Source organism: Myotis myotis, unplaced genomic scaffold (assembly GCF_014108235.1).
Source record: "Myotis myotis isolate mMyoMyo1 unplaced genomic scaffold, mMyoMyo1.p scaffold_m19_p_7, whole genome shotgun sequence".
In the NCBI taxonomy this organism is placed as follows: domain Eukaryota; kingdom Metazoa; phylum Chordata; class Mammalia; order Chiroptera; family Vespertilionidae; genus Myotis; species Myotis myotis.
In genome coordinates this window covers 29,818,418-29,843,635 of record NW_023416379.1, presented here as the reverse complement: position 1 = coordinate 29,843,635, position 25,218 = coordinate 29,818,418, and the positions used below count along the sequence as shown (strand labels likewise).

General features: G+C 42.1%; 1 protein-coding gene across 9 annotated transcripts in view; it reads right to left on the bottom strand.

Moving 5' to 3' along the window:
- Window positions 1-12,707, bottom strand: part of STX11 (syntaxin 11) — a 39,882-nt gene extending 27,175 nt beyond the window's left edge. For 4 of the 9 annotated variants that reach the window (XM_036317269.1, XM_036317266.1, XM_036317259.1 and 1 more), the window contains exon 1: window positions 3,777-3,976. Coding sequence is in view for 2 of the 9 variants with exons in the window: in XM_036317258.1 (XP_036173151.1) it covers window positions 12,163-12,235 (73 nt within the window). In the remaining 7 variants the exon portion in view is untranslated. The other 5 variants (XM_036317258.1, XM_036317257.1, XM_036317270.1 and 2 more) reach the window with 5 other exon arrangements.
- Between the last annotated feature and the right edge of the window lie 12,511 nt (window positions 12,708-25,218).

Below are 25,218 nucleotides of genomic sequence, written 5' to 3'. Positions count from 1 at the left end.
CAGGATCGATTTCTGGCTTTATCTATTACAAACACTGCACTTTCTTCACTTGTCATAAGCAGTCAGTTATAGTACCTCCTTCACAAGATTGCAGTGCATCATAAAAGACTGAATTCACATTATGAGCCTAGCGTAGTGCCTGTCACTAATAAGCACTCAATAAACTGTAGCTATTATTATTTTTCATTCATCCAAAACTGCTTAATGAATACTGATTATGCATCAAGCACTATCCTCATTATCCTTCCATTCATTATCCTACTTTTGCGTTCCACCTTAGTCATTTACTAGGAATGTGGGGGTCATCTTAAACTCCTCCCTCTCCCTCACTAGTGCCCACTTCTAAAGAGGCCAGGTTCTGCCTGTTAAACATACGTCACCTCCTTCTCTCTTTTCTATTCCTCACTATCACTGTCTGACTCAAACCTTCTTTAATTTCTCTTCTCAAACATGACAGTCATCGACTCTGTGTCTCCCAAAGGCTAGTGCCACCCTCATCCAGTCTATTCACTGTCTATATTCTAAATTGTCTTCTGAATACACGTATCTGACAAAATCATGCACTTGCTTGAGATAAACTCACAACTCCTACATGGCCACAGGTCTTTGTGATCTGACCCAGCCTGTGTCTCGAGCCCTCTCCCCAGCCCTCACCCTGTGCCCATGCTAAACAGGCGGGAGTCCCTACCGGATGACACTGATCCTGCTGCTGAGTCACCTATCCCTCCCTCCTGACAGCCCCTCCTCTTACATTAAGGTTCATTATTCAATCAGTGAATACTTCCTAACACTTAACAGGAGTAAAATCTGTGCCAAGTTCAAGGAGTGTGATGATGAACACACTCAGTCCTTTCTTTCTCACAGAAAATATGACTTTGAGGCTCTCGAGGGGGAAATGAAGTATAATTCAGGTAAAGCTGTCTCAAATTTAGCGCTGCTATCCTCATCTGTTGGATATCTTACAGAATTAGAGAAATTGAATAGATTTTGGCATCAAGTCCAAAGGTACTTCAGCAGATTTCAATCCCAACAGTAAACTGTGACAGTGGATTTACTCATTTTAACTCATACAGCTATAATGTATTTGAAAAGATTGATTTGAACTATAAAAACAATGATCAGGCCCAGCTGGTGTGGCTCAGTGGTTGAGCATTGACCTATGAACCAGGAGGTCAAGCTTCAAGTCCCAGTCAGGGCATATGCCTGGGGCTGGGGGTTCGATCCCCATTATGTGATTCGCTGGAGGCAGCCAATCAGTGATTCTCCATCATCATTGATGTTTCTATCTCTCTCTCCCTCTCCCTACCTCTCTGAAATCAATAAAAATATTTTTTAAGATTTAAAAACACATACAATGGTTTCACCTCTGTTAAAATCTTTTAAATAAGTGCCATGTTATTCATTGAAGACACTTTGCAAGCAACTGAATACAAATAGTATTGCTTCATTTAAAAAAAAAAAAAACACAACAAAAAATGATCAGAAAGTTGCTTCAATATCTATATATATAAAAGCCTAAGGGACCGTTCAACCGGTAGCTATGATGAGCACTGACCACCAGGGGGAAGATGCTGAACACACAGGCATGGAAACATGGAACAGACTGATGACTCTCAGAGAGAAGGAAGAGGATGGGAAGAGATTAACCGAAGATCTTATATGCATACTAGAGGCCCAGTACATAGATTTGTGCACCGGTGGGGTCCCTCGGCCTGGCCTGTGGGGATCAGGCCAAAACGGGCAGTCTGACATCCCCTGAGGGGTCCTGGGTTGCGAGAGGGAGCAGGCCAGACAGAGGGACCCCACCAGTGCACAAATTCGTGCACCAGACTTCTAGTAGTATTATAAAGTTGCAAGGCATTAAAAGTTAAGTACCTGAAAGTTTCTGCAATTGTCTAGGGGTAATAACATGCTGGGTTTATTTCTACATGGTTAGGAAATAATACAAAATGTAGTCAATTCAAACAACTTTAAAATCATGCCTTTCTAATTAACATATGTTTACAGCATTTATTGAGTAAAATGCTTACTGAATAAGCACAACAGGCTGCTTACAAAAACAAGTAGATGATTAAGCTGGAAACTGTCCTCATTTTTCCAGCAATGGCGACCAAATTCATTCAAATTCCCAGACCTGCAGAAACACGGGGTCATATTGGAACAGAAACCCTGCTTGGCCCATAGATATGTCATAGAGCTCATCTCCTTCTATTTGACTTCCCAGTGGATTTCTGACCTCCCACACTAGGCTTTTGCAGTGGTTCTCAACCTTCTGGCCCTTTAAATACAGTTCCTCATGTTGTGACCCAACCATAAAATTATATTCGTTGCTACTTCATAACTGTAATGTTGCTACTGTTATGAATCATAATGTAAATATCTGATATGCAGGATGGTCTTAGGCGACCCCTGTGAAAGGGTCGTTCGACCGCCAAAGGGGTCGCGACCCACAGGTTGAGAACCGCTGCTTTAGGGCCTTTGTGGGTAGGAGCCTGTCTTACTGAACAGAGCTCAGTGAAGAGTCTGGCACACACAGGGCGCCCAATAACTGTAGGCTGGGCTGCCTGCGCTCAGTTCAGCTCCAATAGAGATGCTGTGCCTCCTCTCCTGTCTTTTGAGGTAATGGACAGCCCTTCCTAAGAGCTACTACCCAGCTGCAGTAAGGCCCATCAGTTTAAATTTCTCAGCCCCAGCTGGTACCTACCTTCTTCAAAAAGTTTCATGTGGTTTAGCACTAATTTACTAAAGACAAACCATCTGAAATATTTTGATACTGAGAGTGACACACAATCACTACGTCAAGTGACACGTCTCTGCCATATCATACCAGTGAACGCAATGGCAACTCAGTTACTGAATTACGAAATTCATGTTCCCTTGGGCCTCTGTGGCAAAGCATGTGATTTAAATGGTTATCTCCCATCAGCCCAGTGACCCTCGCTGGTATGTTGTACCATCAGGCAGGCGCTTGAGGAGATGGAAAACTTGAACTGTTACTTCTTATATCACCTGCCCCAGTTCAGCCATCCTCCCTTTTAGTCTTACTTTATTTACAGCCAGAGCAAACCTCACTTTTCAGACGTTCGTTAGCGTAGTCTCACAATGAACACGGGAGCCTGGTGACTCATTTTTGGATGCCCGTGTGGAAATAGCACCTCCTCCCTTTGCTGAGAAACGGCTTAAACAAGCGTGAGAGAACCACAGGAAATAGTACTGAGCTCAGCGGGGGTGAGTGGCCTGGAGAATTTCTCGGACAGTGTGTCACTACTTCTTGTCTCCAGCCTTCTAAAATAAATGTCTCCTGTGGGCCTAGAAGGAGCTGTGGCAAAGCTAGATCTATTTCCCCGCATTTCCTGGCTCCTGACTTAGATACGTGAAGTCAAGAAATGACCATTCTAGTATTTTTGAGAAAGTGTAATCTCATAGGAAGTGAAGAGGTGATCAAGCCGAAGTACCCCCCTCCCATTAAACAAACAAACAAAAACAAACCAAAAAACTCCAGCCTATGGACTTAAAGCAAAAGTATTCTTGGGCGAATACTTAAGGGAAGCCTGTCAACAGGTACCTCTGAAATAGTTTCTAGGATTAGGAAATTACTCTGTTCTATCGGGGAAACCCAGTGCCGCGCTCCCCGAGGGGCCCGGAGGTGGCGTGAGCACTGGGGTCTGACCCCAAATGACTCCGGGGGCATCCCTCGCGTCCCGGAGCCAGCCAGGACCCCCACCCCACCCCCCTGCCCCCGGAGGTTAAGGAGAGAAGAAGAAAAAAGAACGAACCAGGAACAGGCGGAGCGTGGGAACCGAGACGCCCTGTCCTGCGCGGACGCCCGTGCCGCGCCGGGCGCAGTGGGAATCAGGAAACCGGCTGCGCGACTCCCGCGCCGCCCGCGGCTCCTCCGCCGCCGCCTCTGGGCGCCGCCGGCCCAGCCCCTCGGCTCGGAAGCACCCACCACCGGGGCCCAGCCCCGCCCCAGGAGGCCAGCGCCGGTCCCCGCGCGTCCCCGCCCCGCCCGAGTCGGTAGCTCCATCCGAGGGGAGCTGGGCGGGCCCCCTCCTTCCTCCTCCCCACCCCTGCCCGCCCGCCCGACGCCCCGGGTACCCCTCTCCACCGCCCTTTTCCACGCCGCCCCGCGGAAAGGTGCCTGGAGGCGCCGGACTTTCCGTGGGAATCCCCGCTGCGCTGGTGACGTCGGCCTGCGGGTGGGCTTCCCGCGCGGATCCCTGCCCTGGGTCTCCGTGTGGGTGTGACTGCAGCCTGCCCTGCACCTGCCTCAACTCTTTTCCCTCCATTGATTTTTCCCCCTCCATTGATCGAGGGGAGGGAGGGAGGGAGAGGGGAGGGAGAGGGAGGGAGGGAGAGGGGAGGGAGAGGGAGGGGGAGAGGAGGGAGGGAGGGGAGGGAGAGGGAGGGGGAGAGAGAGAGAAGAAGAAGAAGAAGAAGGAGAAGGAGAAGGAGAAGGAGAAGGAGAAGGAGAAGGAGAAGGAGAAACAACATCGATTGAAAGAGAAAAATCCATCATTGCCCACCCTTCCTCTACCCCCTTGTCCCCTTCCCCCCCCCCCCCCCCCCCCCTGCTTCTGACCAGGGCCAGGATTCTGCAACCCAGGTATATGCCCTTGACGGGGAACGAACCCGTGAGCCTCCAGTTGTCCGAGCTGACACTCCAACCACTGAGCACACAGGCAAAGACCTGGCAGACTCTTCAGCAGACAGGGAGGCTGCTGGTAGCAGCCAGAAGGCTGAGCACCACCTTCCCAGAACCCACCAGGCCCCACCCCCTCTCAAGTGGGCCTCACCCCAATTGAGCGACCACTCAAGCACTGAGGCTACAACCGTGGTATGTGGTAAAAAAATACCGCAAGACTCTGGCCCCAAGGACCTGGCATTCCAGTGGGGAAAGAGAAACAGATAAAGTGTATATTATGTGAGGTATTATATGTGAGGTACGTTATGTGGTAAGTATCTTGAAAAATAAGGCTGATGCTTAAAAGTATAAGTGCTCAAAGAAAAAGCCCTACAAGGAAATGCAGGAGCTCCCAATGGCCAAAGCTGAAACAATTGGAGCTACAAAATAAATAAAGTAGTAATGGATTACATCCCACAGTAAATAAAGAAATCTCTAAGTCCATAATGACATAAATAGGTGGTTGAATAAATAAATAAGTGGTGAAGAGAGAAATCTCCCCTGAAGAATTCCTAGTAATTTATGCAGATACTCTACCCTCAAGGAGAAGTAGAAGATCCCTCTCATTAAATATATAGCTTGCTCACGGTGCCTTTCTTCCCAAAAGTATGAAAGCGGGGAAGACAGTAACTTTACAAAGGAAACCGCTGAAAAACTCTACCTCAGTCGGGTGATCAAGGTCAACATGAACAGTCAGGAATTATCATATCGATAGTGTGTACTCTTGATATGATGTGATGAAAATGGCACTTTTCCTCTGTGGTCTTCCTCCCCCAAAACCATAACCCTAGTCTTATCATGAAAAAACCTCAGACAACCCTGGCTGGTTTGGCTCAGTGGATAGAGCATCAGCCTGCAGACTGAAGGGTTTCAGGTTCAATTCCAGTCAGGGGCACATGCCCGAGTTGCGGGTTTGATCCCCGGTGAAGGGTGTACAGAAGGTAGCTGATCAATGATTGTCTCTCATCATGATGTTTCTATCTCTCCCTCTTCCTTCCTCTCTGAAATCAATAAAAATATTTTTTAAAAGAAAGAAAACCTTCAGACAAATTCTAATAGTGAGACATTCTACAAAACATCAGACCAATATTCCTCAAAGCTGTCAGCATCATGAAAAACAAAGGAAGTCTGACCTAGAGAAGCCTAAGGAGACATGACAATTACATGTAATGTGGTATCTAGGGCGGGGTCTTGGGGCAGAAAAAGGACATTAAGTAAAAACTAAGGAAAGTTGAATAAAATAGGGACTTTTGTTAATACCTAAGTATCAAGACTGGTTTCTTAGCTGTGATGATATGCCATACTAATGTAAGATGGTAATAATAGGGGTAAATGGGAATGTGGTTTACGGGAACTCCCTGTAGTATCTTTGTAATATTTATATAAATTTCAAAATAAAGTTTATTTTAAAAATAAAGCAAAATACTTGATGGAGGAAATAATGTGGCTATTCAGGTTAAGACCATTTAAGCTGGAGGATGTGTGAAGGTAAAGGCCCTGAGGCAGGAGCAAGCCTGGCTTCTTGAGGTAATATCAGTGTGGGTGGGACAATGAGTCAGAGAAGAGTGAGTGACAGGAGTAGGCACCAAATCATGTAGGGCCTTGTGTTCATGATAGTTTTTAATTTTACTTGGCTTAAGAAGGAAAGATATTGAAGAGTTTTTAGCTGAGGAGTCATATGATGTGTCTTTTTTTTTTTCGGTCAACTGTTGTGTTGAGGACAGATTAGAGAAGAGGGATGGAGCAAGCCAGCCAGTTAGAAAACTGTGATGGTTAATGTCATGTGTCAACTTGACTGGGCCTTGGGGTTCCCAGGTCGTTTATTCAACATTATTCTGGGTGTGTCTGTAAAGGTGTTTCTGGATGAGATTACATTTGAATGGGTAGAGAGTAAAACATTGCCCTCCCCAATGTGGGTGGGCCTGTCTATTGAAAGCCTGAATAGAACAAAAGGCAAGGTAGGGAGAATTCTTTCCCTCTTGACAACTGTCTTTAAACTGGGACATCAGTTTTCTCCTGCCTTCGACTTGCCTTCAAACTGGAACTTAGACCATTTGCTCGCTGCTTCTCAGGCCTCCAGACTCAGACTGGAATTAGATCACCAACTTTCCTGGGTCTCCAGCTTGCCAACTGCAGATCTTGGGACTTCTCAGCCTCGACAGTTGAGTGAGCCAATCTCTTATAATCTCTCTCCCCTCATATTTATCTACTGACTGATCGATAGAAATATCTCCTACTGGCTCTGTTTCTCTGGAGATGCCTGGCTGATACAAAGACATAGTAGTGGAGCTGGTGGGAAGTAGGCAGGTTCTGTGTTCACAAGGAGGAGCTGATAGGACTGGCTGATTCATTGGATGTAGGGTGTAGAGAGAAAGAGGAGTCAAGGATAGGTCAAGGTTTTCACTCAGAGCAACTACAAGAAAAGAGGTTTCTTATGCTGAGATGGGGAAACAAATTGGGGAGGAGGGAAGGAAAGAAGGGGAGAGAAGGGGAGGATTGCTTGAGATTAAGAGTTCCCTTTTGGACCCTTTAAGTTTGGAGTTGTCAAGCTGTGGGATAGATGAGCCTGGGATGAAGATATCAATTTGACAGTCTTTAGCACATAGATGGTTTGCCGATAGAATTTAGATGTCTGAAGTCTGAGTTCTGGGGTTACTCCAAAGTTCAGAGATGAGGAAGATGAAACATCAAGAAAGGAAAATGAGAAGGAATAATCAGTGAGATGCATGAACTAACAAAGAATGGTGTTCCAGAAGCCAAATGAAACATGTTTCAAGAATGATCAACTATCAAGTGCTGCTACAGTGGGTAAAATTAGGACTGAAAATTGAGCAATGGTCTTGGGCATATGGAGGTTAATGGAGAACTTGATAAGGAGAGTTTTGGTGGCATGTGGTGGACACAGCCTCTTAGGAGTGGGCCCAAATAGAACAAAAAGAGAGTAAATAGGTTCAGAGAAATGTGACTATAGCTAGGAGGAAATGTATAGTCAGGGGAGATATTTTTTTTTAAATTAGAAAATATACATATTGTTATGCTATGAAATGAACAGAAAGGGAAGGAAGAAGTGATGATGCAGGAGAGAAAAGGGATCCTGGCTGGAGTAATGTTCTTGAGTAGATAAGCAGTAATGGAAAGTTGGCGTTAAGTAGAACATAGATTTCTTCCCTCGTAACAACTGGAGGGGAGGCAGAATGTATGGACACGGAGGCTGGTGAATGTGGAGCCATGAACCTGATATATCAATGAAGAAGCAAGGCCATCAGCTGTGAGGAGTAGAGAGGACATTTGAGAAGAGAGGGGAAAGTATGAAATAGCATCTAGGGATAGTGAGAGATTAAATGGACTGAAAATATATTCAAATTGTTGGTTAGTACTAAGGGTTTATTTGAAGTCAAGGATCATGCATATAAAGGGAGGCCAGTCGGTACAGTTGTGGTTCTCACCAGTCTCCTTTGCCTGTGTGGATGCAAATAAAACTAGGCAGAGGTCCAGAGATAACCAGACTTTGGAGTTGCCAGGTGAATATGCTGGAAGGGAGAGGGACAAGAGCACTGAGTGTCCATGCAAGGGAATAGTTATTTTTAAAAAGGAGCATGGCATCTAAATCAAGTAAGGAGAGAAAAGAGGACATGAATGGTGTTGAGCCCAAGTAAAAGGTGTTAGGTAAATGGGTTGGAGGTTCCAGGACACCAAGAAATTGTTGCATTTAAGGGGTAGAGAGATTCCGTTGAAAAAATACAAGTTGGTTATCAGAGAACGGGATTTTGATATTTGGATTATAAAAGGATGCAGATACTGATGATGACAAGGTCTAGACCAGGGGTGGGCAAACTTTTTGACTCGAGGGCCACAATGGGTTCTTAAACTGGACTGGAGGGCCGGAACAAAAGCATGGATGGAGTGTTTGTGTGAACTAATATAAATTCAAAGTAAACATCATTACATAAAAGGGTACGGTCTTTTTTTTCAATAGTTTTATTCATTTCAAACGGGCGGATCCGGCCCTCGGGCCGTAGTTTGCCCATGGCTGTTCTAGACTGACCTCGGTTCTCTCTCTTTTTTGAAAATATTTTTGGGTTTTTTTTTTTAAAGTTGATTTTAGAGAAAGGAAGGGAGAGGGATAGAGAGAAACATTGAGCAAGCGAGCCTGAAACCGGACCATGTGCCCTGACCGGGAATCAAACCAATGACTTCTTGGTTCATGGGTTCACTGAGCCACACCAGCTGGGCCTGACCTTGGTTCTCTGCAATTGATCGGCCCACCTTCGGCTCGAATCCCAAGTAGGTCTTCTGTGTTTTATACATTTTCTGGAGAAGTTGGCTCTCACTTCCAGTCTGGATTTTTTGAGCCATGAAGACTAACGAGGACTTTAAGGTAAAACTCGGGTAAAGTAGGGCAAGCATTTGGAGATGAGCGTAGCTGCCACATGAAGGCCTGTCCCCTTGTAGACATCATCTTATATACCACTGCCATCCCTAAGTTGAAGGGCTCATAAATCTATTGAATCTCAGGGTTGGAAGGTCATCTAGCCCAGCTGCCCCACCCACGTGCAATTCATCCATAGCCCTCAGCTAAATAGTCATTGTATATCCCCCACGCAAGGTAGTAATCACCAACCACTATTTCTCTTTTCCATGCTAGTTTGCAAACTCCTTAAGGATATGTGTTTAACTTATCATTGTTTATTGTAACATAAAATTTACCACTGTAACCACTTTATAGCATAAAGTTCAGTTTTGTTAAGTACATTCATATTGCAACCATCACCACCCATTTCCAGAACTTTTTCATCCTCCCCAAATGACAACTCTGTACCCATTAAACACTAATTCCCACTTCCCCTTCCCCCAGCTCCTGGCAACCACTGTTCTACTGTCTCTCTCTATGAATCTGACTACTCTAGATACCTATGTAAGTGGAATCATACAATATTTGTCTTTTTGTAGCTGACTTATTTCACTCAGCATAATGGCTTCAAGGTTTACCCACGTTATACACAGCATGTGTCAGAATCTCCTTCCCTTTTAAGGCCAAATAATATTGCTCTTTCATATCTGCTTTTATTTTTCTGGGGTATATACCCAGCAGTGGAATTGCTGGGTTATACTGCAATTCTTTGTGTAATTTTCTGTGATATCATCAAACTGTTTTCTGCAGAGGCTGCACCATTTTATATTCATACCAGCAACACACAAGGGTTCCAATTTCTCCACATCCTTGCCAACACTTGTTATTTCCATATAATCTATCTTTAATTTACTCTCTATTTGACGCCTTTCTGGGCACGTGCTGTTCTTGTATGAGTAAATGAATAGCTGGTTTTTAACCCCATTAAAAGGGAATTGAGGTTAAATCAGTCAACTTGTACTCAACAAGCCCCCCTCCCCCCCGCCCCCCGTTCTACATCTGCACTGTCCATTAATGTAGCCACATACGGTTGTATTTAAATTCAGATTAATTAAACAAAATTTTAAATGCAGTTCTTCAGTCTCACTGGTGACATTCCAAATGCATAATAGGCACCATAACTAATGGTTACTCCTGGGTCACTGTCTTCTTTCCATCTGCTTGTTTTTCTTCTTGTATCAGCTGCAAAGTTTTCACATCTTGTTCTGCTTTTTTGTCACTGCCCCTGGTTTAACCTCTAGCCCTTTTATAACCTCACTGGTAACTCGGGGAGGAGTCTGGCCAGATGCCTGGTGAGTACACACTGATGGTTTCCTTACTGGTGTACCGTGGGCTGTGGAAACAGGATAGAGGCTGGCATCTGATAGTAGGGACTGTCTGAATAACCACCTTTGCAGTGATTACTGTTGTTGGACTAGTGTTGGTTATTAATGGTGCACCTGCATTAACTGACTGAACTGCCTGAGTTGGAATTTTCTGACCCAATGTTGTCATTATGACAGGAGTTAAAATAAAGTCCGTTGGAAAGACATCATGAAGTTTTGTCAGATGGCTAAGATTTCCAGAGGAGAAATGGAGGGGATCTGGCCTCTAGGTGCAGAGGTTCTTAAATTGGTGAAAGTCAAGAAAAGAATTCTGAGAAGAAGAAGGTTAGGTACTGGTATGTACGTCACCACTAAGTCACCAGGTCACCTGTAGGTTCCTACTCATGATCCCTTTACTAAACTCAAATCCAGGTCCAAGTTACGGGCTATGTGAGAACCTCTACGGGCGGGAGGCCTTCAAAGCAGGCCCACTGCCGCTCATCTAAACACCGATATTCTTCCTCTAGCATTTCATTTTCATTCTGGATTTCCCTGAAAATTCAATACATCTATTAATCCATTAAAATATCAAAGTAAGCTTAGAAGAATTACTTAAAAAGCAATGCAATAGATTACTCTCATAGAAAAGCAAATTTCTTGTTGTTCTGTAAGCTTATTTTTCTGTGCTTGGTATACAAGGAGGGGTAGAAATCAAGTGGTGGAAATTGCATTATTTTGATTTTAATTAAATGTTTTTCCTACCTATCATTCGTTAAATGACACTGTTGTATTCTTTTTCTAAAAAAATATATCTTGCCGTAACCGGTTTGGCTCAGTGGATAGAGCGTCGGCCTGCGGACTGAAAGGTCCCAGGTTCGATTCCGGTCAGGGGCATGTACCTTGGTTGCGGGCACATCCCCAGTAGGAGGTGTGCAGGAGGCAGCTGATCAATGTTTCTCTCTCATCAATGTTTCTAACTCTCTATCTCTCTCCCTTCCTCTCTGTAAAAAGTTAATAAAATATATTTTTAAAAAAATATATGTCTTTATTGATTTTTAGAGAGAGAGAAAGAGAAACATCTCTATACATACTCTGACTGGGGATCAAACCCGCAACCTAGGTATGTGCCCTGACCAGGAATCAGACCAGTGACTTTTTGGTGCAGGGGACGATGCTCAAACAACTGAGCCACATTAGCTAGGGCTGTTGTATTCTCATTTTAACCCAAATTGCAAGTTAGTGAAAACTTTCCTCTGAAATACTGGCATATTTATAAAAGGCCTGAAATTTACATGTATGGCTGCCTGCTGTATGCATACAAATAGAATATTTTCTGTGAAAGAGAATGCGCTTAAAAATTCTGGTCTAGAGATAGAACTGATTGGCTCAATAACTCATAAAGGAAACCAATTTTTCTGCAATTATGATTTTGCATAACAAGTTGCAAAAGTATTTTAAAGTGAGACTGTTACTCAATAGTCATTTCTGGTAAAAAACCCCTTTTGCGCCATGTCCCTGTCCTGCGGAACTAATAAAAGTGAAACAAAAGTATAACAAAACAACAAATAAGCCATGCCTTTTACAGATAACTATTCAGTCATGATCCTTTAAATGTTGCTTTAGAATTTGAATCATTCAATTAATTTTCAACAAATGTAATTCACAAATAGGCTAAACATTTTTACACCCATATTTTGTTTTCTTTGACATGAATTTGTGCTATCTGTTTAGAAACTGTGTATTTCTACACCAAAAAGCCTTACTTTGGGGGTGAGCCGTGGTTTTCTTCTCTTTTTCCTCCTCTTCATCCATGTCATCCTCTTGCTGCAGCTCCATATCTTTATCTGTCTTCCTTTTCCTTTAACACACTCTTCAGATGGACTGCTTTCTTCCTTCAGTATGGTTTATAATTTCTGTGAGTGCATGGACCATAGCCAGCATCCCTTCGTGACCCTAAAGAAAATTTAAAAGTACAATATTGGCACCACAAAAAACAAACATGTTTCAAAAGATGAATATTTTTTAAGATGAATTTACCAAAAGTAATAGTGAGAACAGATTGAAATCTGAGCAGCGAATTCACAATGAACTCAAAGAATTCAACGGGTGAAGTCTTTCCTGGAGAATCCCTGCCCTTGGGGTGATGATCTTGGGGAGACCTTGGAGGAGCGGACAGGTGTTCCTCTCAATCCGCAGCTCCTTACCTTGCTGTGCAACCCGAATGTGAGGAGGAGTCTTTGGTAGGAGCTGATATGACCTTGCATCACTAGCTCAGGGTGTTGAAAGCAGGCCACTCCAGCTAATTTCTTTAAACCCCATTTTCTACAGGTTGCTGATGGACAAAAGTGATTTATGAAACAGGAACTTTTGCCACAACTCTACATCCCTTAGTCACAAAGAAACAGTTACAAAACAAATGCCCCCATGCAAATTAGAATTGATTACAACGCAAATGTAAGTGGGGGACATATACTATTCACACCTTATTTCTTTCATGGTCCTGGTACCTCATCTCTCCAACTTAAACAATGAGTAGACCCCTCTTCAAGGAAAAGGAACATATGGCACCAGTGTTGACAAATTATTTCGACTCTAACGTTACCTGAATATAAATAATATAAATACAATATTACTTACATAAATATGGTATAAATACCTATGGCTACAGACTATAAAATCCAAACCAATCTACACATTAAAAGTATAAAATTAATAATATTAAAATAAACACTGATTTAATGTTGATTTGATGAAGTGAAACAAAAAATGTGTGTTCTAAAAGTAGAAAAGTGTGCCTGGCTGGGGTTGCTTAGTGGTTGAGCATTGACCCATGAACCAAGAGATCACTGGTTCAACTCCTGGTCAGGGCATATGCCTGGGTTTCGGCTGGATCCCAGTAGAGCAGCGTGTAGGAGGCAGCTAATCAATAATGTTTCTCTCATCATTGATGTTTCTATCTCTCTATCCCTTCCCCTTCCTCTCTTTTTAAAAATCAATAAGATCATATTTAAAAAATAATAACAAAAAACAAAAGTAGAAAAGTGCATGGAGCTATTCTGTTATTTAGGATTCTCTTTATTTTTAAGACAATAGATACTCATTTGAATGATCTTCATTATCATTTCTATGATTTTTCCTTTAAATGTTCATCTTGAATGATTACTTCATTAATATTTTAGCTTTGCTGAGGTTAATTTCAAAATATTTAAAGTGTTCAAAGTGTGCAATGATATACGTATACATTGCGAAAATATTCCCACCATCTAGCCATCTAGTTAATTAACACATTTATTACCTCACATATTTATCTTTTTGTGTATGTGTGAGGACATTTAAGTTTTGCTTTCTTAGCCAATTTCAGTTATATTATACAGTATTAATTATAGTCACTGTGTTTATATTAGACTAGAGGTCCGATGCACGAAATTCAGACCCCCGCCTCCGCCTCCGCCTCAGCCCCTTGCCCCCGTGGCATCTGGAAGGTCGTCTGGTCTAATTGGCATATTATGCTTTTATTATTATACTAGAGGCCCAGTGCACAAAACTTTGTGCACTCGGCGGGGAGAGGGGGTCCCTCAGCCTGGCCTGTGCCCTCTCGCAGTCTGGGACCCCTCGGGAGATAACGCCCTGCTGGCTTAGGCCTGCTCCCGGGTGGCAGAGGACAGGCCCAATCCCTAGGTGCAGCCCCTGGTTGGGCTCAGAGCAGGGCCGATTGGGGAGTTGGGGTGCCGCCCCCTGTCATGCACAGAGCAGGGCGGATCGGGAGGTTGTGATGCCACCCTCAGTCATGCTCAGGGTAGGGCCGATTGGGGGGTTGGGGCACTGCCCCCTGTCACACACAGAGCAGGGCCAATCAGGGGGTTGGGGCGCTGCCCCCTGTCACTCACAGAGCAGGGCCCATTAGGGGGGTTGGGGTTCCATACCCTGTCACGCACAGAGCAGGGCTGACCAGGGGGTTGAGGAGCTCTTCCCTGTCACACACAGAGCAGGGCGGATCAGGGGGTTGGGGCACCGCCACTGTCACACTCAGGGCAGGGCGGATGGGGAGGTTATGGCTCTACCCCATCACACACAGAGCAGGGCCGATCAGGGGGTTGGGGCACTGCACCCTGTCACACATAGAGCCGCAGGGCAATCAGAGGGTTGGGGAGCTCCCCCCTATCAGGCACAGAGCAGGGCTGATCAGGGGGTTGGGGCACCTTCCCCTGTCAGGAACAGAGCAGGGCCGATAGGGAGGTTGTGGCCCCACCCCCTGTCACACACAGAGCCGCAGGGCGATCAGGGGGTTTGGACGCTGCCCCCTGTCATGCTGATCCCGGTGCCGGGAGGCCTCTCGGCTCCGCTGATTCCGGTGCTGGGAGGCATATTACCCTTTTACTATATAGGATAGAGGCCTGGTGCATGGGTGCGGGCGGGCTGGTTTGCCCTGAAGGGTGTCCTGGATCCGGGTGGGGGTTCCCACTGGGGTGCCTGGCCAGCCTGGATGAGGGGATGATGGCTGTTTGCAGCTGGTCACACACCCTTCAGGGTGGGGGTCCCCACTGGGGTGCCTGGCCAGTCTGGGTGAGGGGCTGAGGGCTATTTTCAGGCTGGCGGGTGACTGAAGCTCCCAACCACTCCTGTTTTTCTTCTTCTTTTTTTTTGTTTTTATTCTGGGCCAGCTTTAGCTCTGAGGCTTGGCTCCAGCTCTTAGGCCTCCGCTGCTGAAAGCAGGTATCTGGTTTGTTTGGGTTCTATAATCAAAACACTGTTTCAACTCCAGCTCTGAGATCCCAGCTGGCTGAAAGCAGGTTTCTGGGGTTTTGTTTAGCTTCTATATTTGTAACAATGTTTCAAACTGCAAGCTCAGAGGCCGGCAGCGGCAGGCGGTGAACGTTGGAGTCCTCTGTCACTGAAGCAAGCAAGCCTCATGCTCACTTCAAGCTGCCTGGCTGCCGGCCGCCATCTTGGCTGGCAGTTAATTTGCATATTGCCCTGATTAGCCAATGGGAAGGGTAGTGGAGGTATGGCTAATTACCATGTTTCTCTTTTATTAGATAGGATATCCTCAGACCTTATTCATCTTATAGCTGAACATTTGTACTCTTTCACCAACCCTCACCCCATCCCTGGTGATCAGTTTTCAATTCTGTTTCTATGAGTTTGCTTTTCTTTTCTTTCTTTCTTTTTTTTTTAGAGTCCACATAAAGTAGTAAATGATACCATGCAGTATTTGTCTTTCTCTGTCTGGGTTATTCCACTTAGTATAATGTCCTCAGGTTTGATCTATGTTGTTGCAAATGGCAGGATTTCCTTCTTTGTTATGGCTGAATACTATTCATATATATATGAAATATATATATATATATATATATATATATGTGTGTGTGTGTGTGTGTGTGTGTGTGTGTGTGTGTGTGTATCACATCTTCTTTATTCATTCATTTGTTGATGGACATTTAGGTTGCTTACATATCTTAACTTTGTGGTTATATAATGCTGCAATGAACATGTGAGGAAATATATCTTTTTTAGTTAGTGTTTTTATTTTCTTCAGATAAATATCCAGAAGTGAAATTGCTGGATCATGTGGTAGTTCTAGTTTTAATTTTTTGAGGAACTTCTATACATAGTGGTTGCACCAATTTACATTTCTACCAACAGTGAACAAGGTTTCTCTTTTTCCATATTCATGGCCAACACTTATCTCTTGTCTTTTTTATGACAGCCATTCCAACAGGTGTGAGGTGATATGTCATTGTTTGTTTGCATTTCCTGATGATTTGTGATGTTGAGCATCTTTTCATGTACCTGTTGGCCATTTGTATGTCTTCTTTTGAAAATGTCTATTCAAATCCTCTGCCCATTTTTTAATAGAATTGTTTGTTTATTTGGTTTTGCTATTGAGCTATATGAGTTCTTTACATTTTTTTGAATATTTGCCCCTTATCAGCTATATGATTTGCAAATATTTTCTCCCATTCTATAGGTTGCCTTTTCATTTTATTGATGATCTCCAATGAAATGCAGACATTTTTAGTTTGATGTAGTTCCACTTGTTTGTTTTTGTTTTGTTTTACCTTTGCTTTTAGAGTCAAATCCAAAAAATTGTTTCAAAAACCAATATCAAAGAGCTTACCCCCTGTGTTTTCTAGGAGTTTTATAGTTTCAGGCCTTATGTTCAAGTCTTTGATACATTTAGAGTTGATTTGGTAACATGGTGTAATATAGGGGTTCAGTTTTATTATTTTGCAAGTGGCTGTCCATTTTTTCCAGCAATACTTACTGAAGAGACAATCCTTTCCTCATTGTATATTCTTGACTCCTAAATTAGTTGATCATACACATCTGTGTGTGTATTTCTCTGCTTTCTTTTCTGTTCATTAATGTATGTGTCTGTTTTTATGCCAATGCCATATGTTTTGTTTACTATAGCCTTGTAAAATTGTTTGAAATCAGGAAATATGATACCTCCAGATTTGTTCTTTCTCAATATTTCTTTATCTATTTGTGGTCTTTTGTGGTCCCATACCATTTTGGAATTATTTTTCCTAGCTCTTTGAAAAATGCCATAACAATTTTGATGGGGGTTGTATTGAATCTTTAGATTGCTTGGGTAATATGGACACTTTAACAATATTAATTCTTCCACTCTATGAACGTGGATATCTTTCCAATAATGTGTGTCTTCTTCAATTTCCTTCATCAATGTCTTACAGCTTTCAATGTACAAATCATTCACCTCCTTGGTTAAATTTATACCTGGGTATATCATTCTTTTTTTAATATATATCTTTATATTATTCTTTCTGATGAAATTGTAAGTATTGTTTTGTTAATTTCTCTTTCAATAGTTCATTATTAGTATATAGAAATGCAACTGATTTTTGTATATTAATTTTGTACCCTGCAATTTTACTGAATTTGTTTATTATTTCTACAAGTTTTTTGGTGAAGTCCTTAGGATTTTCCATTTATAGTATCATGTCATCAGCAAGTAGTGACAGTTTTACTTGTTCCTTTTCAATTTGGATGCCTTTTAATTATTTGACTTCCTTAAGTGCTTTGGCTTAGATTTCCACTACTATGTTGAATAAAAGTGGTGATAGTGGGCATCCTTGTTTTGACCTCAGAGGAGAAGTTTTAAGCTTTTCACCATTGAATATGATGTTAGCTATGGGCTTATCTTACATAGTCTTTATTATATTGAGGTACATTCCTTTTACACTCACATTGTGGAGAGTTTTCATCATGAATGGATGTTGGATTTTGTCAAATGCTTTTTCTGCATAATTGAGATGATCACATGTAAAGATCTGAGAAGCATTGCTTGGCAAGTAGTCAGAACTCAATAAAAACTATTATCATTATCATTGTGAATGGCGGGAAAGTGTCAAGTGAGAGTAGACCTTCTAGAAAATATGTGTCTGAGAAAACCTTACATCTACCCTGTGTTCTCCAATGCTTGTTGAAGAAGATTAATTGACCAATAGACTTTTGACAGGGTTCCTCTTTCGAGCTGATTTAGGAGCTGGTTGGTTATGTATGTTTCAGATGTTTTTGAAGACTTCTGTCCCTATAACCAATTCATTATCTCTTGACTTAAAGAGTGGCTTTTAAAGGTCACTACTCCCACCTGCACTTTTTAAAATTACTATGGAGCTGATAAGCTTACAAAGAAATGTAAAAAATAATAAAGGCCTCTCTATAAGGCTATGTTAACACATTACATTCCTCTAGCAAGGCAGGGCATTCATAGGCATGAAGTCAGAAGACTGGCTTTTAGGATGACAGGTCACAGAAAGTATAGGTTATAGAGTCAGCAAGCAGATAAATGGGTCTTTAAAAATATTACAGAATATTTTATTAAAGCAAGGAATGTTTGCATACTTCAAAGACCTAGAACAAACTCTCCAAAAATTCATCTGGAATAAAAAATAAAAAGACCCTTAATAGCTGCAGCAATCTTGAGAAAGAAGAACAAAGTTGGAGTAATCACAATGCCAGATATCAAGCTATACACAAAGCCACTGTTGTCAAAACTGCCTGGTACTGGCACAAGAACAGACATATAGAAAATGGAACAGAACTCAGAACCCAGAAATCAACCCAAACTATTATGCTTAATTAATATTTGACAAAGGAGGCAAAACAGTCTCTTCAATAAATGGTGTTGAGAAAATTAGATACATGCAAAACATGAAACTAGACCACCAACTTACACCATACACAAAAATAAACTCAAAATGGATAAAGGACTTAAATGTAAGACGGGAAATCATAAAAATCCTAGAAGAAGCCATAGGCAGCAAAATAGCAGACATTTGTTGTAGCAATATCTTTACCAATACAGCTCGTAGGGCAATGGAAACTAAGAAGAAAATAAACAAATGGGACTACATCAAAAATAAAAAGCTTCTGCTCAGCAAAAGAAACCATCAACAAAACAATAAGGAAGCCCACTGAATGGGACAACATATTTGCCAATGTTATCTCTGATAAGGGTTTAAACTCCAAAATAAGGAACTCATACAACTTAACCAAAGGAAGATAAATAATCCAATAAAAAATGGGCAAAGGACCTAAATAGACACTTTTCGAAAGAAGACAGAAGGAAGGCCGAGTGACATATGAAAGCATGCTCAAAGTCACTAATCATCTGAGAGATGCAAATCAAAACAACTATGAGGTACCATGTCACATCTGTCAGAATGGCTATCATCAATAAATCAACAAAGGACAAGTGCTGGAGAGGATGCAGAGAAAAAGGAACCCTCGTGCACTGCTGGTGGACATGCAGACTGGTGCAGCCACTGTAGAAAACAGTATGGCATTTCCTCAAAAAATTAAATGTGGAACTTCCATTTGGCCCAGTGATTCTACTTCTAGGACTATATCCCAATAAAACAGAAACACCAATCAGAAAGGATATATGCACCCCTATGTTCATTGCAGCACAATTTACAGTAGCTAAGATTTGGAAACAGCTTAAGTGCCCATCAGCAGATGAGTGGATTAGAAAACTGTGGTACATCTACACAATGGAATACTACGCTGCTGTAAAATAGAAGGAATTCTAACCATTTGCAACAACATGGATGGAACTGGAGAGCATTATGCTAAATCAGCGGTTCTCAACCTGTGGGTCACGACCCCTTTGGCGGTCGAACGACCCTTTCACAGGGGTTGCCTAAGACCATCCTGCATATCAGATATTTACATTATGATTCATAACAGTAGCAACATTACAGTTATGAAGTAGCAACGAAAATAATTTTATGGTTGGGTCACAACATGAGGAACTGTATTTAAAGGGCCAGAAGGTTGAGAACCACTGTGCTAAATGAAATAAGCCAGTCAGAGAAAGATAAATATCACATAATCACACTCATTTGTGGAATATAATGAACAACATAAATTGAACAAAAATAGAACCAGAGTCATAAAAGCATGGAACAGACTGTCCAACCTATGAGGGAAGGTGGGGGTGAGGGGGGTAAGAGATCAATCAAAGGACTTGTGTGCATGCATATGAGCATAACCAATGGACACAGACCGGGGGTGAGGGCATGTGCTGGGGGGTGGGGGTGGCCGGGGAGAGGTCAATGGGGGAAAAAGGAGACTTATGTAATATTTTAAACAAAAAGGAATTTACATTAAAATAAATAAATAAATAAAATAAAAATAAAGTAACGTTTGGAAGCAGGTTATCTGCTTTTTTGTTGTTGATCTGCACCCGAGGATATTTTTCCATTGATTCTTAGAGATAGCAGAGGGGAGGGAATGAGACAGAGAGAGAGAAATATCTATGTGTTGCCTCCTGCATGCAGGCCAGTTATGGAGCTTGCAACTGAGGTGTGTGCCCTTGAATGGAGTCGAGCCCAGGACCCTTCAGTCTGCAGGCCCGTGCTATCCACTGAGCCAAACCGGCTAGGGCAGGTTATCTGCTTTTAATGTGTGAGTTGTACCTTTTCTAGCTGGAGAGAGTGAGCAAGCTGTTTAAAGTTCCTCATTTTCATCCTCTGCATTAAAGTGACCCAGTTTTATTTTCTGAATTATGGGGATAATGTCTGTATTCAGGATAAAATAAGACAGTGTACATGAAAGTGCTTGAAAACAGAAGGAAAGAAGGAAGGGAGGGATGGGGTAAGGGTGAGCCCCAAATATAATCCAAAGAAATAGCCATAAATTTACGCTTGACTTTTTAAACTGATACTTACGGGAAGAGTGCACTTGAGAATATTTCATTATGGCATTGACTTTGAGCTTAACTCCACCAACGCTATGAGGTGAACTCCGTGCATTGAGTGCTTTGACTTTGTTGAGCTGCTTGCTCTCCTCTGTTACTACTCGACTGGCATATTAACCCGTTATACACTTTCACCTTTAGAATAGCTGAATTGCATTTCAGTGCCTGGCCATGAGTTAGTGTGACTCAGAACCTTCAGGAAGTTGACTACATGCAGAAATTTTATGAGTATCAGAGTGAGAATATGGCAGATTTCCATAAATCACTTTTATTGAGAGTTGAGTCACTCCTTGCTATGAAAGTAAATTACAGGGCAGTGTTCCATTTGAGGAAGAAATGAAAATTAGTGGCATTTGTCAACACCAGTGGAAAAAGCAAGTTTGAAAAACCCTACACCAGATTATTTATTGCTGTAACTATTTCAGGCTCCCTGATAAAATGTTAGGAAGTTTGGCTGAATTAGATAGCATGAGTTATTCATCATGTGTCCTCCCAGGCCCATTTTCAGCCTCCCTATCTGCTGCTCTGAGCCCCACTTTTCTTCTCCACTCCTTGCAAGGTTCTGGCAGTAGCTGCATCCCTCACCATCACAGCTCCCTTGGGTGTGAGAAGAGAAGGCTCCTTGTTCTGCATGCCTCTTGGTTCTTTTCACCCTGCTTTCACTGTGTTATTTTAATAGATTATCGTCAAAATCCTACCCCAAAAGGACTTGTTTTCTTTTGGGGCCTATTCAGATATGTTCTCCATTAAGCAAAGTTTATGAAATTCTTCTAGGGTGTGGACCTCACAATAAGTTAGATCTCAACCTGCCAATATGCACACTGCTTTTTCCAGATGGTTTTCAGGTATCGTCATCACCATGTCCACTTCATTAAAAATTTTCAAGGCTCTCAGTTCCCAGAACTCCTCTTCCTGTATGTTTCTAACTAGGGAGGTTTCACGGGATATTTGGAGGAAATTTTTGTAGCTCACACACATTGTTGTTGATCTGTGAGATGACCTCCCTGATGTGAGGCACAGCCAGGCCTCCAACTGCTCCACCTGCCCCAGAATCCTCCTTTTCCGACTCTTGAGCCAGGTGAGTGTGATTAGTTCCTTCGTGAGGGCCTCAGATTCTGCAGGACACTCATCCCATCAAGATCGGAAGGTGATCCAACTGGTCCTTGTAAGCTCAGTTTGTTCTTGCTCATCCAACCTTCCTTTCCTGTCTGCCTGTCCTCTAACTTCAAGCTCCAGCATCAGCCCTACAGAGTTTACTTAACCAGCAATACAATTGTGTAAGGTGTGTACTGTGGATACATGAAAATTAAAATATTCCTTTTATACCTTCCCTTTCAGCACTTTAAAGTCTGTATTTAATATACTTTTTCCTTAGCTCCCTTTAAGATTTTTCTTTATATCAACTTTCAATAGGTTGATTCTGATGTCTTCTTTTTCATCTTTTTAAAAAATCTTTATTGTTGAAAGTGTTACAGATGTCCCCTTTTTTCTCCCATTGACACGTTATAGCCCGCCCTCACCCCCTGCCCCAGACCTTCACCACCCTACTGTCTGTGTCCATGGGTTAAGCATATATGCATACAAGTTCTTTGGTTGATCTCTTCCCTTTTTCTTCTTCTTCTTTATTTTTGGATTCTGTGGGACAGAGCTAGGCAAGAAGTTTTTAGATATGACACCAAAGTCATGATCCATAAAAGAAGAAATGAATGAATAACCAAAATTAAAAACATTTTTCCTGTGAAAGGTGTTGAAAAGAGAATGCAGGATTTGCAAGCCATGTATCTGACAAAGTCCTGATATCTAAAATATATAACAAATCTCAAGCTCAATTGTAAACAATTCAGTTACAAGAAAAAGGAACCAATATTTTACCAAATGGGAGAATTAGGATTTAATATGTGAATTTGGGGGCCACAAACATTCCGTCTATAGCACTAAATTCTAACCATAGAACGGAAAAGCCTCTTCCTTTAATATCATTCACAGAATTGCACAGGCTGTTTCCATTTACCAGTACATCTGTTGGCCAAACCTTAAATACATGGCCCCAACTAACTGCAAGGGAGGCAGGGATTAATCTTTACTCAAAGGAAGAAGGCGAAATGGAAGACAATAAGCTGACCTTGTCATGCGTGCCTAACACCTGAAGGCTCTCCAAAATTTGACCTCTTTCCACCTAAATGATCACCACAGCCTAACTAGTCTATCCATCTCCACTTTCAAATTCTCCTAGGTCACTGTCATTATAGTTATCAGTTCAAAGCGCAGGTTTAATTAAATTACGTTCTTGTCCCATAATGGTCAGTGAGTCCCTATTACTTACAGATTAAGTTCAAACCCTTTTACTTACTATGTCAGTGTCCTCCATAATACCATTTCACCTTGACCGACCTCGCCTTCCCTACCCTTCCATACTCCTCTGACTGGCCATTCCCTGAATACACACGAGCTTTCAGTTCTCCCTGACTTCTCATAACAGACCCTCCACCAGGATGATCATCACCAACTTCTGAAACACATCGCAGACTTCCAAACCTATCCCCAATGAAACTTCTTTGATCAACTCAGATTTCATCATTTCTATGAAAAAATAACCTACCCATTCTTTGAATAGTCACTTTTTCATACTGCCTTACATTATAATAAACTAGAGGCCCGGTGCATGAAAATTTATGCACTGGGGGTGGGGGGGAACCCCTCAGCCCAGCCTGCGCCCTCTTGAAGTCCAAGAGCACTCGGGGGATGTCCACGTGCCAGCTTAGGCCTACTCCCCAGGGAATCGGGCCTAAGCTGGAAGTCAGACATTCCTCTGGTAGCCCAGGAGTCCTCAGGAGATGTCCGACTAATGACTTACTGCTATGCTGGCCAGCCATGAGCTGGCTTCTGGCTGAGCAGCCCTCCCCCTATGGAAGTGCACTGACCACCAGGAGGCAGCTCCTCCGTTGAACGTCTGCCCCCTAATGGTCAGTGCATGTCATAGCGACTGGTCGTTCAGCTGTCAGGGTCAATTTGCATATCACCCTTTTATTATATAGAATTGTAAATGCTCTTATTTTTAACTATATTCATATTGCAAATTACATGTTATTCACCTTTATAGTCCTGGGAATCCCAAGTCTCTGAATTTTTACCTAACAGCTGCATAATACATATTTATTAAATGGAATTGGTATGTGAGCACTAAATTTATTAAAGGAAAGAGAAAAACCTCAGGTCAGCTCTCTTAAAACCCTCATTTAAATTGGGTTAAATGCTATATAAACAACTAGTATTATTCATTACATAATTTTCTCTAAGTCTATATGTACTCATTTGGAATTGTTTTGAGTGAATTGTGTTAACATACAAAGTTTAATGTGGATTTGCATCAGGAAGAACAGTTTGTAAGAGCTATTTTCAGCTCTAACAAGGAAGTGACAGTTTTAAAATTTTTAGGAGAAGCATTATAACTTATCTCAGTCAAACATTTGCTAGGTCATTTTGTGTGTCACTTATGTTACTTTCTTTTTTAACTCCCAGGCCTATTCAGAAATAATAAAAGAAACTTTAAGTTTTGCTTGCTGCTAGTTTTCTTGTGAATAAGGTAGAAATGAAAATAGTTTCAATATTGAATTGTCTCTGTGTTAAAATATTATAAGATCTATTTCATATTAATCTTTTGTCCATGTTGGCCAATTTCATTAGCTCTTTATTAGGTTCAGGCAGGAAAATTATGGCTATCAAATTTGAAATAAACAATATATTTGCAATTAATATTAGTAAATTATTTAAAAGTATACCCCACATTGGACTTAAAGAGACACTTCTTTCTAAAAAATAGGTTTTCAAACTAACCTTTTTGTAACCTTTTTGTAAATTTTATGTTATTTGTCCCCCCTCTGTGCCCTCTCTGACCTCTGTTTGTGTCCATAGTTCTTATTTCTGATCTGATTACAACTATTTCATGTACTTTGTATTAATCCTGGTTGTATGGGAAGAGTTTGAACATTGATCAGAGCTCAGGATCATACATCACTTCAGCTAAAAGAAGGCTTAGGGAAGTATATGGGTGGATTGAAAACAAACTATAAGGGTAATATTTTTCATTCTGACTCTATAACCAATGCTGAGCCATTTTTTAATATATATTTTTATTGATTTCAGAGAGGAAAGGAGAGGGAGAGAGAGAGACAGAAACATCAAGGATAAGAGAGAATCACTGATCAGTTGCCTCCCGTACGGCCCCCACTGGGGATTGAGCCTGCAACCCAGGCATGTGCCCTTGACAGGAATCAAACCCAGGATCTTTCAGTCCATAGGCCAATGCTCTATCCACTGAGTCAAACCGGCCAGGGCTTGAGCCATTTTTTAATACAAGGAAAGTCAGTTAACTTTCTAGGGCAGTGACTCATGGACTCTTTCAGGTACAATGAATGCTGCAGAGCTCCCACAGATTCAGCGGAAGCGCATCTCCAGCTGAGCTCACATCCCTGCTTAGCCTTCTCCCCTGCCCTGTCCATCTTTCCTCACCCCCTTTTTGCTGAGAGCACTCTTTCAATACATCACATGCACCAGAGTCCTGGTCTCGGGTTCTGATACTAGGAATTTCAGC